The sequence below is a fragment of the Aphelocoma coerulescens genome, chromosome 1 (genome assembly GCF_041296385.1).
Source record: "Aphelocoma coerulescens isolate FSJ_1873_10779 chromosome 1, UR_Acoe_1.0, whole genome shotgun sequence".
Taxonomy (NCBI): Eukaryota; Metazoa; Chordata; class Aves; order Passeriformes; family Corvidae; genus Aphelocoma; species Aphelocoma coerulescens.
In genome coordinates, this window is record NC_091013.1 from 10,861,191 (window position 1) to 10,876,993 (window position 15,803).

The 15,803-nt window shown below is 37.1% G+C and overlaps 1 protein-coding gene across 11 annotated transcripts in view; it reads left to right on the forward strand.

The window, feature by feature from the left end:
* The window catches only part of DMD (dystrophin), a 1,181,986-nt gene that overhangs the window by 1,060,192 nt on the left and 105,991 nt on the right, over nucleotides 1-15,803 (forward strand). For all 11 annotated transcript variants that reach the window (XM_069032076.1, XM_069032238.1, XM_069031841.1 and 8 more), the window contains one exon: nucleotides 5,450-5,510. In XM_069032076.1, the coding sequence (XP_068888177.1) occupies nucleotides 5,450-5,510 (61 nt within the window). The remainder of the gene's footprint in view (nucleotides 1-5,449; nucleotides 5,511-15,803) is intronic.

Genomic DNA, 15,803 nt, shown 5'->3' on the forward strand with positions numbered 1-15,803 from the left:
ACCAGTGGGGAACAGGATTAGGGTGCATGTGACCGGGGAGCAGGGAGACCCTGTGCCTCTACCCCAGGGTCCCCTCTCCCAGGACCCCATGGCAGGGGGGAGGGACCCCAACAATAAACAGTACATTTGATAAATATCTGTGTGCGTGCTACAGCGACAGACGGTGCTGACGGTGCTCCAGGGAAGTAGTGAGTGTTTGCTCCGGCTTAAGAATGGCAGAATCCAAGCTGAGAGGGGGCTCTCTATTTCCAAACTGCCTATGAATCCATCTCCATGTGCAGCTAGGTCTTGGAGCAGAACAGACCCCAAGCTGTGTAGACCTTATAAAAGGCAAGTTTTGATTGATTTTTCTGCCTTATAGCTTCTCAGTTGTGTAGTGACATCAGATTCTCAACTACATTGTGCAATATTAGACCTCAGTGCTACTCAACATGGTCTGATTGTTCTCACCTGGAACAATAAAAATTTCGCATGATTTAGAAATCAATCTAAATCTTCAGTGAAAAAAATTATCTTTTACAGGTATATAGTGACATTTGTTGCAAAGGATCTCAAAGAACTTGCAGATTATGCAAACACTTCTATTGTGCCACTGTCAGGCAGATGCACATTTTGGAGGTGGCATCCTGTCAGCCTGCGTCATGAACTGATTATGGTGGGGAAATACTGCTTTAGCATGTTCTCTAAGGAAAACAAGCATGAGCTCCTTATAGTCTCTGGAGAGCAGTATTTTCTCATTTCTAATGGTGTAATCTGAAAATAATCAAAATGTAGTACTCAATGAATCTTCTTTGAAAAGTTAAGGTAGCTTACACAGATGGGAAATTCTGATTCTTGGGGAATCAGAGTCTTTCCTGATGCAAAGATCATCTCATCTTTGCTTTCTCCCTGCCTTTATCTGAAGTCACCAAATCTATACCTTGCTGCAGTGAAAATAATTGGAATCAAAACAAACTTTATGTGAATAAATAAACAGTTCCTTAACTTTATGTTTGCATTAAGATATTAATGATGATAATGCTAGGTAGAGCAGTGTAAGTCACACAGGTCATGCAGGTAGGAATTTCCAGGCTGAATCAGAGAATTATTATCATTAAAATGTGAAATGTGAACATAATTAAGCACCTTGCTGAGTTACAGCTACTATTGCCACCAAGCAAGATAATGTGAATGTAAAAATGAGCTTAGCTTTGACCACCACAATGCTGAAAGGAATATATAATAAATATATAAAATTTCTACCAAAGCAAAAAAAAAAAAAAAAAAAAAAAAAAAAAAAATTGACAGGACATATCTAACAGTGTATGGACACTACACAAGGTCTCTTTGGGGTTTCTGTCCAAAACCCATTAGTGACAATTAAGTCAAAAGATTTTTCTTTGTATTTAGAACTAAAAATGTACACTCATATGGTGACTAAAAGTGTGTGATGACTATTTAAATAAGGACCACTGAAGGTAACATTTAAATATGGACATACTGAATTTACTCTTTGAATAGCTGAAGGAGAAATAGTTTACTATTGGTAAACATACATGTATTTTTCATTATGTTTGCAGTGCTAAACTGAAATATTTATAAGATTATTTTTTGTAGTATCAAGTACTATCATCCTATTTAATATTTCATTCAGATCCCTGCATAGATTAAAACAGTACTGAAGTTCAGGGAGCCAGCATGCCACCATTTCATTGTACATTCTGCAAACAATGAAGAATGTAGGCTTACCATCAAGAACCGTGTTCACAGGCAAAGCAAGGCTCAGCTCAGAGCACCTACAGAAAGAAATAAAACTCAAATAGTAGGTAACCATTAAAATTTATGTCAATGCAAATAAAGTGTGGGGAAATTTAAATTCACTCTTAAAATGCCCTGTATTTCATTGTAGTATTTAATTTCGGTCCCAACAGCATTGGAAGTAGCTGGGTGTGTGGTAATGGGTTCTTACACTGTGCAAGCTCGAGCAATAAAATACTTTGGAATTACTCTCAGCAAACAGGCAATGTCTGCTTCTTGAGTGCTGTAGCACACAGGAATACTAGAGCATCATATGAAAAAGTCTGCCAGCAAGACTTTTAGGTGGACTTAACCATTTACCTGTACTAGTTTTGTAATGGATAGTAAACCAGTACTGATAAGCAAAGATAAGAAACAGCTGGTCTCAGCTTCTGGGCTTCTGCCAAAAATGAAATGATTATTCTCTATGTATAGCTGTAAAAAGTACTGCACATTTTGTCAACTCAAATTTATGCAAGGTTAGAATCATCCAGGAAACCAGAAATGTATTATAGACAGCTTCACAGCAACCTCTTGAAGGAACACTAAATCCAATTATGCTGAACATCACAGAATTGTTTGTTATTGCTATAGCACTTAGCTCTCACGAAAGCAAAAGTATTTGTTCCTCTTCTAATGGATCAAGAACACCATCATATGTAAGATTCTGTGATAATAAGTTATGACTGCAAAGCTCTTACCCAGATTAATTCAGAAGCAACAGAATAAATATATCTTCTAAAAAATACACAGCAATCTATTCTGTCCTTTAGGTATTGAATTAAAAACAAATCTTAAAGTGGAACAACCGTAACTTGGTAGTATTCCCATTGGGAATATTAATGACTGCTTGGGAGAGAAATATGTAACAAGGTCAATTTTTACTTAATACTGAAGGGTATTTTATTTTCCAAAATGATAACTTAATGTAATCTGATTCAAATTATTCCTCAGACAATGCCAATTGCCATGGGTAAGAAACCTTACAATTGTCACTGAGTAAACATTTTAAAGCTAGTTGATGGACCACATATTAGCACACATTAGGTTAGTATTACTGAATGAGAGCATGTAAAGAAATCATGTAGTAACTGAGTGTAAAATTAAATAGTGATCTCTAACTCCTTGGCTTTCATTTCCTACTGCCCTCTAGAATGGAGAATATTGGATCAGTCACCAAAATTATATTTACAGAAGTTTTTTTCTTACAAGTGGAAAGAATATTTAAGCATCATGGTTAAGAATTTTTTTTTGAACCTGAAAATGGGGTTAAAAGTTATTTCGAGAATTTTAACATCAAAACATTACAATATTCTATTTTTGGTACTTTTTGTGTTTCTACAAATCACGTAACAGATTGTATCTTTACATCCTTTGAGGCTGTAGCTGAGCACAGAAACCGAGCAGCTGCAGCTCGTGCTACCAGGAAGAGCAGCTCAGTGGACGGTAGCCTTGGCCTTCACAGCTACAGAACCAAACTGCAGTGCCTGGCCCAAGAAGGAGGGCTTGATCATATATAAATTAGGTGTATATTTGAGTATTTGTATTTGAAAGTGCTCCTGTGTTTGTGGGCCATGCTACAGACTTCAATGGCAGTGCAGTGTGCTACTTTTCCAAGAGATCTAACACTGTAATTAAAATTCTGGGTTTTGCACATTTTGTGAGTTACTGGTTCTCATGGTTCTTACCTTTGAAATTTACTTTTCTTCTTTTAAGAACACAAATCTGTGTAAATGTAAATAATAGGAAAGCAAGGACAGCGTAGCTACAGATGGCTGGCTGGGGGTTGAAGACAACAGCAGAATGTGCAGAGATGCTGAGGTAGAATTTTCAGAACTCCTTGGCCACCAGCAATCTAAAACAGGATTATCACATTTATGGAGAGAGACTTTTCACAAGGGCATGTAGTGATAGGACAAGGGGAAGTGGCCTCAAGGTGAAAGAGGCTGGTTGAGATTGGGTGTTAGGAAGAAATTTTTGCTATAAGAGTGGAGAGGCACTGCAAGATTGTCCAGAGAGGTTGTGGACTCCCCATCCCTGGAGGTGTTCAAGATCAGGCTGGATGAGGCTCTGATTAACCTGGTCTAGTAGGAGGTTCTCCGCCTTTTGTGGGCAAGTTGAAACGAGATGATCTTTAAGGTCCCTTCCAACTCTAACCATTCTATGATTCTCTTTCTTCCAAACATATTCCTTCCTTTCCCTGGCTTCTCATAATTGTCCAAAATGTATATGAAATGCATTCACCCTCTCCCCAGCCTGTATCCTGTTCCTACCAGCTCTTCTTTCTCCTCTTCAGGCTGTCTGTAATGGCACCAGTTTCTCCCACAGCTGATTTGTGTCCCCTCTGTGGAGTCCCCAGCCTCCCTCCAGACCTTCTTCACAACTCATGTGCAAAAGTAGCAAGATTTGACTATACAGCCATTTTTATAAGCATGTTTCGTCTCTTTCCTCCAATTCTTGTTGTGCACACTCCAATATGTAGGCAAGAGAAAGGAACTATACTTCATTCTACAGACTGCCTTCTGTGAATCTGGTACAGAATAGATGAAATATGTATATTGGGAGTTATTATTTGTGTGGATTGTGATAAAGCAGCTTGGGAGTGGCGTTTTTAAAGTATCTATTTTGAATAAGAGAGGGAAAGAAAATAGAGCCAAATGGTCAAGAAGGTAATTCCTAGTTGTCCTGGTAACAATTGCTTTCCTTTGTGAACAGCAGGGGTCACTAAAAAGAAGGGTTATACTGGGTGACGCAAACTGGTTTTTTTTTTTTCTCCACTAGATCACTTTTCATATGTTTTCTGTTTTAATCATTATATTAAAGAAAGAAAATTCTTGGTTCTACTTTGTTTGACAGATAACAGACTCCTAATAAAAACATTATCTCCCTGATTATGGCCTAAACTATAAATTATCTCTGCCTCTAATAAATAATTTTTAATTCTTTTGTCAAAATAGTTTTATAAAAACCTCTTTTACAAAGTATTTTCATTATATTGTAAGTTGATATTGACATTTAACACTGTGATAGACAAGAGTGGGCAAAGTTATTTCCTCTCTATTAGTTGTGATCATACTGTCATTTTCTCCATTATTGGCTGTTACCGGAAGGCAGACACAATTAGTAATGTGGAGAAATAAAAATGTTCACCATTTAGAACAAGTGAGCAAGAGAATAACAACAAACAAAATACTTAGATGGTCTCTCAGTGTAACTTCACTCAACCTAAAATGTAAACAAAGTGCATAATTCTGTTCTTAGAAGGATGGGAATTGCTGACCACACAAGGAAAGAAATAGAAGAATACCCAGTCAAACACCTTAGCAGGAGGAATCCTATAAATGAGCATGCCAGAAAGATAGGTTGCTTGCCCTGCTTCGTATCTGTTCTGTAAGCTTAGCTTTCAAGGAGTTTTTGTATTTATCTTTGCAGCTGAATGAGTTCAATTTCTCTCAGATTAGGACAGAAGTTTCAGAACAGCAGGTTAATCCTTCCTGCCTTCACGGGCAACTGAGCAAACAGACCTGTGTCAACGTGGCCGAGTGTAAAATTGTAATTCTAGAGATTAATGTTGTCTTTCCTGTTTGACCTCCACATTTCTCTTCTAGGCATGTTTGCATGTATGAATGTATGTATGCAGTTATTTATTTGTTTGTTTGTTTGTTGTTAACAGCTTCTGTCCAAGGCCCCTGGGAGAGGGCAATCTCACCGAACAAAGTGCCGTATTATATCAAGTGAGTATAAATAATAATTCATTCCAGCTATTTACATTTCTTATTTAAGAGGAGAGCTAGTAATTTTCTTAAATGATTGTGAACTGCTCCAATAGTGTCTAAATGGGAAGTACAAAAAGGAACAAAGCATGCAATAAATTTCACAGAAGCCTGGTTATCTAAATCACAGTAGGATGCACTGATTTGTAAGTTGTTAGGGTTTATGCTACTATAAATCACCTGCAAATGAAGTAAAGCTTTGGGGTACCTGGATTATAATTTAAATTGTGCCGTTGGCCACTGTGTGTATGTATGGCAGGCTTTGCAAAAACCAAAAAAATCCCAACATTCTGAATTGTGAATGTGATATTCTAGGGGGTTTTAACCTAAAAATGCACATATTCAATACTATGAATTCCTTTAGGGACAGTACTTGGTAAAGTCCATAGCTGAGGAACGACAAGGGACAATTAGTCCCTAAGGCCAAATCTTTTTGAGTCTAGTTCCCAAATTAAGCTAGTTTGCTATAAGAGATGTGTTTGCACAGCAAGTCAGAACATTTTTTAAAAATAACAATTTGGAAATACCTGCTTCTCTTGCCCTAAACAGAGCCACCATGCAACAACAACAACAACAAAAAGATGACTTAATACATTTTTTTCCTTCTATTTTGAGTTCTCTACCTGTAATATGTGCTTTGAACCACTTATGTTGCTTCTGAAGGAGACAGGTGATGCAATACCCGCTATAAAGACTGTAGTGCAAGTAACAAAGATGTTTAATACACCTATTTCCATGGTTCCACTTCATATTCCCTAAATGCTTTGCAAGCTCAGCTGGTGTCACTGAAGCCATTTGGTTACAGATGGTTCTTGCAGTGGCACTTCAGTTGCAACTTCCACAGAGTTCACTTCTGCAGCAGCTTTGGAACAAGTACTTGAGTTATGCATGAAGGAAACTCTGTAGTGCATTTCAGAGGTTCAGTCATACCTGGCTAAGCTGGTTTACTGTTGCATTAATCTTGCAAGTTTTCTGATGCTTGCATTTGGCTATGAATAATGAAACAGTAACAGGGAAACTGGAAAGCTCCATCAAGAAGGAGGGGCAGTCTACCAGAGATATGTTGGAAAACAAGTCAGTGCTCTGGCGTGTAAGACTCAGTTTATGGCACTAATGTGAAGACAAAGATCCTCCTTTTCTCTTTCACATGGCATGAATTGCCATTATGGGGAGAGGAGTTTGGCAATTCTTAAAGTAGGCACAAAATACACTTCACGCTGTGCTTGGCACCTCTGTCAATGACACATCCAGCAGTCAGCTAAAATGGTCAGTTCTGGCCTTGCTTACTTCTTCCTACTTTTTAGTCTTCTGTTCAAGGCCATTTACAAATTCAAAGGAATATGTTTATTTTGTTTACTTTAAAAAACATTTTAATTGCCATAAACTGTTGTAGCATTATGCCATGGATGCTGATTTAGGATCCTGCCAACTACACCAGTTTGTTACAAATGAGTGATTCAGATCACTTGAAGAATTACTGTCAGAGGTATTAACAAGAATGGGTTTAATATGAATTTATAAAAGTGCAGCTTAATAAAGTTCAGTGGCAAGGTTTACTCTATTAGTTACTACATTATACAAAGGAAAATCAAGTTCAAATCTATTTCGATTGATTTACACAGAGACCAAAGGGTAAGGTAGACCCTCCCAATGGGTCATGAGTTTCAGAGCAGACCCCCTTGCTTTCTAAACTCCTGATGGAGCTTATCTGTGGCTAGGTCCAGCCTTAGTCTCAGACTTGGACAATGGTATATGTCTAAAGGAAATGACTACATGGATTTCATTAATATTTATTTAGCATGCTACCAGCCACTTACCAAGGATCCATAAATAGGGGGTCTCTCTGCCTTGGGTAAGGAAAGATTTCTTAGTCTCAGGTAAGGAATCTCAATCCTTGAGAGGGGTCCCAGCTCCAGGGGAAAGTACCTGGTATCCAGTCCAGTTGCAGTTTAGAGAACTCAAATTGGACTGATCCAAAGATTGGTTATTTGTAGAAAGGTTTCTGCCTCAAGGAATAACCTTGAGAGGTGTCCCTGGTTAAGGGGAGGTCACTGCCGTGCAGCCATGCTGCCCAGCAGGGAGAGCTCAAAGGTGGCTCCCGTAGGCTGTCAAAGCTACGGGATAAAGTGGCTGACTTGTAGTCAAATTTAATAGAGCAGGAAGGGTATGTGTGAGCCTCCTTGTACCCACAGGTTTCTTTGTTCTTTGATAAATGACTCTTGGAAAAGCCACCTGCTATTCATGTATTACTCACACAACCCGAGTTCCAAGCTCGTGTGCATCAATGCTCACTGGGTCACTCTGCCCCTGTGGGAGTTCCTAGAGGAGTTCTTGGCCTGGCTACAGCTCAGGTCTTTACTTCCTGTGGAGCCTGTACCAAATTACTGATAGTTTGGTTAAGGGGTCATGCACATTTGTCATACATTACTAGTTTAATTAAAGTTTTAAATTAGCCACATCTTTTATAGAAAAACTTGCTGTCTTTGAGATGTAAAACAAAGTGGTCAAGCTTTAATGCGTCTTACTGAGCTGATGTATCTATTGCCTTCTCCAGCTGTCCTCACTCATTTTTTTCATTCATTCTCATCACTCATATTTCATATTTACAAACAACTAAATTGTTTTCTGTACCTTTTTGGCTTTTAAAATAAAAATATTCTTTCTTTAATCTTTGATGCATTTCTTTTCTATTAGTTGTTAATTCTCTAAAAGAACTTCATGAAGGCTAAGAAGATACAGGTAGCATTCTCTTCATGTTTACATAATTTTCTTTCTGTCATCAATGTAGAATATTGGTGTTAGCCCTCTTCAGTAACCAGATTTGCTATACATTTTACTGGTTTTCATTTTATCTGGTTTTCCCTTGATGCTTAACTGTTTTATCTCATCACTTTCACATTTGCGATCACATTGCACTCAATAATTCATAAATTAGGCAGCACTTCATGCTAAATCTTCAGCAGCAATGTTTATTTATGGTTAGGTATCTTCAAGACCTGTGATTTTCCTGGTTAAAATTTCATTTGTATACAGTTGATTAATCTGTAGCTACTAGTTGCTTCTAAGCTATTACTTCAATAATTCCCTCTTGAGCTTATTCACACCAGTTGGTTTTGGATTTTTTTGTTTCAAATTGTATTTGTATAGGCAACATTACCATGGACAATATAATTATCAACAGTGTACAACCTGCTTCAGCTGTTCCCAGTGTCTGGCATTTGGTGGTTTCTTGGCCTAGTGTCAGCCTCATGAAAATTGCCTTTTAATGGCCTTGCATCAGCTGCTGCATTTCCTTCCACCCTTTCATGTGCTTCCCTCCTTACGGAGATGACAGGCTAGACCAGAACTTCAGCCCCACCTTTCTCTTCCCCAGCGAACTGAGGAAATCTAGTTTTTGTGTACCAGGACAGCAGAAGTATCCCACGCTGCAGGGGGACATGGCTGCCATGGCACTGAGCACTTGCTCAGACCATGAGTTGCTGCTGTGTTAAAAACCCTCTGCTTTGCCTCTGAGTTAAAACTTGTAAAATTGCTTGAAGACACATTTTATCCATCCTTTTTCTTTTTCATCTTTTTTTCTCCTATATATTCCTTGTGTCTAGTACAGAACTTAAAGGTTTTATTAGCTTACAAAAGGAGAGGACTATAAAAAACCAGTTTTCGGTTTAATCAGTCCTGTTCTTTGAAGACCTTGATCCTGCTCTTACTGCAGCGCAACCTAGAAAATGGAAAGGAAGAAGCAGGCACAGGCATGTCTATACACTTTATTAATGTTTTAGGTATTCATTAAAATTTCTAAATTTAAGTTTTTAGAAGACAAAACAGGCAATTACTCAACATTAGAAATCTGCAAAGCAAATGGAAAAAATGTACACCTCAAAGACTATTGAATATGTGTTAAAAGATAAAAAAAGAGAGTCTCAAATTCTAAAAAAAGGCAGGTAATAAAGGTAGGTAGGCAGCGGATTTTTACATTGTAATTCAGGTTAGATCACATTTTAGCAGAGCTCACCCCATGATGAAAGGGATCTCACGTGTGCATGCATGCACATGCATGTTCTTATCTTCCAAGATAGAGAAGCTGCTCCAAATCAGTGACAGGTAACAAAATCAAATGTCTGCTTTCCATTTTGCAACACCAGAAGAAGTGTTTGGTCATGCTGCACAACCCAATCCCTCTGCAGTGTCTGTCCTCCCAGGGCACGAGGGGACATCAAGCATCTCTACTCTGAACCATGTTTGCATCTCTCTTGTGTGTCTCTTATCCTCTGCTCTGCAAAGTTGTCCATTATTCAGTGCTAGGAGATCTCTGTTGCTGCGGACTAAGGAATAGGAGTGGGATTGAAGTCTGCAACATACTTTATGTCTAGAAAGATACTCAGTAGTCCTGCCATCGTGATGTGTTGAAATCTAGTAGGTGTGACTCCTATATTTGCACTAATCTTTGACATTATTCTTCCTCCGTGTATCTGACTTGCCAGTTAATAGTGTCTGTCTTTTTACCCTCTTGCTGTGCCCATTCTTTTGAAGGATTTAAAATGCTTCTGCAAAAATACAGTAGTCTTTCATCTCGGTGCTTCCCACAAAGGAAACCTTCCAAGATATTTCCCAGCCAAGCTTATTTTCTTATACAGATTATAGCAGTTCACTGAACTTTGTCCTGCTGAGGACAAAGCTGGATTCTCAGGAGCACAGCTTTGAATCCTTGAGAAGATCCATGTGAGCCTCTCTCTATAAATTAGCTATGCAGTGAGCTAACTCCGAGGACAAGGCATCTCCACTTGCTCACTCTCTTCCACATTGTAGTTTCCTATGAGAATATTTGATTTGCATTTAATGTATCAGCTTGTGAAAAAGATTTTTGCTAGGTATAGATCCTTCATTCTTTCCCTACTTCATGCTGGAGATCTAGCAGGCCAGTTTCTATAAACATACTTCTTTGTTGTCTTAATTTTTAATCTCCCTTTTAATTGTTGTTTAACCATGCAGAATTTCAACACAGGAAAAAAAAAAAGCTAAGACCCCTGAGTTTTCATTGTAAAAGCAAACAGATTAAAGCCATGATTCTTTTACTTTTTTTCAACTTAGAGTCAGGATAAATGAATGTATCTGAATTAAATTCTGCTAAGATAAAATGAAGTGAAGAGATGCTTTTCTGAGAAAATCACTTGGGTTAATTGTTTCTTCTGCAGAGTGTAGATAAGTACAAGGCACAAAAGGAAGGAGGAAATATCTGTCAGATGGAGCAGAGAGAGACATGGAGAACCATAAATAAATAATGTATGATTATGTATATGTAGTGAGTGAAGCTATGAGCAAGCTAAGAAAACCATGTGTATGGCTGACAGTTAACCTATCTACCAAATACAAAAAAATGTATTATTTTGGCTTCTTAAAAGCATAGTTATTATGATTTTTTCCTGTATTTCAATTCTGAACTCTACATAGGAAAATTGAAACTATTGTGAAGGAAAGAAAAAATATAATGCTTTTCAGTTTGCCTTTATGTGATGTAAATTTATGCTGTCTGGCATAAAAACCTAAATGATATTTCTTAGAGGTTTGTCCAAGTCCAGAGGTTTTCTTTATGATTTGTAGGGTTGTGAAGCCTTGGTTCCAAAACTTGTCACAAAAATTTAAACTCCCAGTGTAAATAAATGAGAAATCTTGAGCCTTTAACTACCTTTATAATGAAAGCAGAGGTTATAAACAGATGTGTTCCTGCTGACTGAGCGAGAGCACTCAAGGAAGATAGTGGGTCTGCTCCTTGTTACCATCTGTCAGTGGGGAGTTACTGCCCTCAAATGAGAAGCAACTGAAGGGGATTTAATTTGTTTTAAAATGAATTATAAGTACTCAGCAGCAATCTTAGTGTATCCTAGCTGGTGTGGGGGCTGAGGGCAGGGCTGTAGCCTCTGGTTTGGGGCAGTAAGTGAGGGAAACCATGTGCTTTCCCTCCATAAACATAGCACCTGTTGTGGAGGGTGGAGAGCAGCTTCCTTCGGTGCCACACAACATTTAGTCCTCTTGATAGGACACTGCTCATAGTTAAGTGGAGAGTAAAGCTCTTAAACTTTGTTTTCAAATTCATTCAGTACAAATGCTCATGAAGAGTGTGTAGTGTTAAGCATTACAGAGGGGTTAAACAGTGCAAGGATAATTTTTGTGCAGGTTAAATCTTAAAATGTGTCATGCAGGTAATGAGCTGGGCAAGAATTTTAGATGGAATCTGACTTTCCTATTTTCCTAATTAAAGGGAACGTATCAACATTTAAAGTTTATTAAATCCAGCTAGTCGTTGCTTTCCAGCTCTGAGACTAGGAGATTAAGAAATGAACTGGTTTTATAGGCAATAGTGTGAAAAAGTAAATTTTTGGTACTGTACAAGGAGTTCATGTATTTATAGTATAATAGAATATCATTACATAACCTTAAATACTTTACTTTTATTGTAGCCGAAGTTGTTACATTTGTTGTAAACTGAATGTGATTTTTGCTTGAATTTTACTTCATTTCTATTAGCTTTGTTTTACTCCAGTTGTTCAATGTAGCCTGGCTACACTTAACACCTGAAGTAAATGAATGAAAAATTACACAGCCAATATAAGCTTTACAAAGTTGAGTGGCATCTATACAATAGGGTCCTATTTTATAGAGTATATGCCAAATCTTCCACTGAAAAGTAGATTTTACAGCTGCTCCTGATAGCTAAAATGTACTGCCATCTATTCAAAGCCCATCTTTTAAACAGTGTGCTTAATAAGCAGGATTCTAAACCAGGAATTATGTTTGATTTCCCCTGGAATGCTTTGAACTTGAAAAGATTAGACACATTAAGGAAAAAAACAGAAAGATTTGCCTGTCAGAATTTTCTTTTTTATTAAGATCAATTACATACTTAATTTAGATGACAGACAAAGAGGAGAAAATTTCTGACAACTGTCCAATGTAATATTCAAGGAAATGGGGAACAATATCTCAGATTCCTTACATATTCGTGTTATATCAAGAAGTCTCATACTTCCTTTGTTTCCTCCAAAGACTGACAGCTTCTCCAAAGCAGCACTTGTCACATTCATTGCCTGCATTGCCCTTGGTCCAGTGTCCCTTCTAATGCAGCCAGCTCCACAAATAAGATGATTTCTCCATTTCACACACAAAAAATTCCATCCATATAATAAGGGAGTCAGCATTAAATGGATCCCTCTTCAGCTACTGTGTCTTTTTTTGTCTTCTTTGTGATCTCATCAGTCTAAAACATGGCAGGAATATAATTACTAATTGTGTGTTGAGAAAGGTCTCAATACCAATGAGAGAGCAGTGGGTATGGCCAGGTACAATTTCCATTTCCAGCTCCATTTGCTGTGGATGCACAGCTTTGGTGGACTGTGGAACGTTCTCATATTGGCACTTGAGGCCATGTAACACTGAGAGCAGACTGAGAGTGCAATAATCGGCCACGCCAGCTGGGCTGTTTCTGTTTCCCTAAGTGGCCTGTCTGTCAGGGCAAGGTCAGGTATTTTCCTGGATTCTTTTTCAAAATTAATGCATGGAACCTGCTGAATTGCTCATGAATCTATTCTTTCTCTGACCTTCTGAGATGCCAGTTCTCCTGCTGACTGCAATAAGTTTGTACTTTTCAGAATATTCTCCACCTGTCTTTACAAACACTTCTTGCCGTGAGAAATTTGTTTAGTCTTTACTTACTGAATCGTGATTATGGATTATTGGGCCCATTTTTCTCCTAATGGGATCCCTTTCAATGATTTTTTTTTTCCTTCTTGTCAAGTAATAGCTGAAATCTGTTCTGTGTTGTACATCAGTCCTGTGATATCCTTAACTTTAGACCTTAAATCCTGAGAACTAATTTGTGTGTATGCTACACGTAGGTAGTACAGATTCTAAGGGACACATAAAATGAATTAATTGAGAACTGTATAAATGTCAGTAAGGTTGCAGTTAGACTTAAGGAAAGATTCTTATTAATAGATTAAGAATGACCAATCATCTATATTCATTTTGCTTATTTCTCATTTTCTGTTTTAAAAGCTAAATTTTATGAGATAAATTATAGTTTCAAATATGATCTTTAGGTCTAGCAACCTCCTGCATGCTACTTATGTTTTGAATTCCAAGTATTCATCAGATAAACTTTTATATTAAGAAATCTCTTGCTAGATAATTTAAGAAAAACAAACCATAAAAAATGCATCTCATCTCTGAATGAATTGCTTTTCTTACAAGTAATTTTTGTAATACAAGCATTCATGGCATTGCATTTTCCATGGCAATTGAGCTCAGAAAATGAGATTATGGTACAATACAAGCAGCACACATTATATAACCACCCTAGTAGGGTCACTGAGTGGTGTCTACAGCCTACAGAGTGGAATAGTGAGTAGAGGTCAAACTTTGCTACTTATCACCTACCCACTCTGTGTGTCAAGGTCCTCCCTCCTCCTTTTCAGCAGGGCCAAAATTTGTTAGTATAAATGCTGTATGTAGGTGTTAGGTTAGGAGCTTGAGGAGGCCACAAACTCAGTACAGCAATAAGTTACTAAGAATTAAGGTTGCTGTAAATATGTGCAAAGTTATTGGTATGAGTTTTATTCTTCACTTACACACTTCACACTTCATAATGTGAACTTATGCACTATTATGTTAATCAAATTTAATGGTCAATTGAGTTGTGGGTCTTAACATTAAAATTTTTATGCAGTAAGTAAAGGTTTTTAAAGAAAACTAAATCTTTTAAACCATGATAATACAGTCTCATTCAGGTATTTTATATTTATCTAGATGTCTGCTAGGAAAATTTCTATTATTATAATATTTAAGTAGAAAAAAATTTCTTTAGATATCTGGCTAGTAAATAGCCCAGATTGTCTTTTGAATTTTATTATGTACTTGTCTCCTGGTTTTCTTTATCAAGATATTTTTTCTGTTCACTACTGCAAAGATAATACAGGAGTAGAGCTGCAAAGAAACATTTTCCTGTGCTTCATTTTTCAACAAATTTAACTCCATTTTTTGCTTAAAAGCTGTATTATTGGAGAAAATGTTGTAAAACTTTTAATGCTTGAGGGTTATGACACCCTGCATGAAGCATACTAAGAAAATTTGTTAGAAAGAAATGTTACAGGCATGGAATTAAAATGTAAAGAGTAGCTAGAAAATTACTGTTTGGCACGGGAATAGATAACTCCATACAAATACCTCAACTATATCAGCAACATGGAACACCATGATAAGATTTTAATCATAACCCAAAGCATTTCTAGTTGAGACATGGGTGTTAGACTTTGTTAATGATTAAGAGACACTTTTGCAGCAGGAACTAGCTCATAATCATCTCAAGGAAATGAGAGCTAAAGGATATATGGTCATATAAATGTACTGACCTGAAAATATGGAATAAAGGAATGTGAGGAAGAAAAAAAGAAATTAAACTTCAATTGAATAAAAATACTGAAATAATAAAATAATTTTTATTTCCAAGCACGATTTTCCAATCCACCATTTGCCATCCTGGAGGTTCTATTAGCAAAGGGATACACATTTTAACATTGTAAAGGATGTGACAAAAAGTGAAGAGATTCTGCTGCCTGCTGAAACACAGTAAAACTGCACCTTCATTAGAAAATCAGAAGCTGCATATGTCCTCCCAGATCAGTGATTTTTATCTACTGTTTCATCTTCAGTTTAACTCTGCTTAATTGCTTTTAACTTTAGGACTTCATCAATGGCAATGCTCTTAGCTGACCTTACCTTTTTAGAAAGCATAGAAAAAAGTTAAAGCAATTGCAAATGTGACTTGATGCAACAACAGCAGCTGCAGTAAACAAGCTACAGCCGTAAAGACTGGATGCATCCCTAAGGAAACCGATCTGTAATTTAGTTTCAGATATAAACATAGAGAGAATAACAATATGAATGTTCCCTTAGTGAAGGGTTCACTTGAAGGTCTAAAAATGCAAATTTGATAGGAATCTTAATGTTAAAAAGTACGTTATGAGCACATATATGCATTCTGTTACTCCTGGGACTGACTACCTCTGCTCAAATAGTTAAGGAACAATTTGAAAAGTGTTTAAAGCAAAATTCTCATCAGTGAGGATTTTTTTTACCCATGTTTGCTGAGAATCCCTGGAATGTATAAATCATATACTGCATTTGATAAATATGATTAAACAGCTAAACTGAGAGAAGTTCTGAAGTAAAGAAGCCTGCATTTATGGTAGCTTTTCTTACATC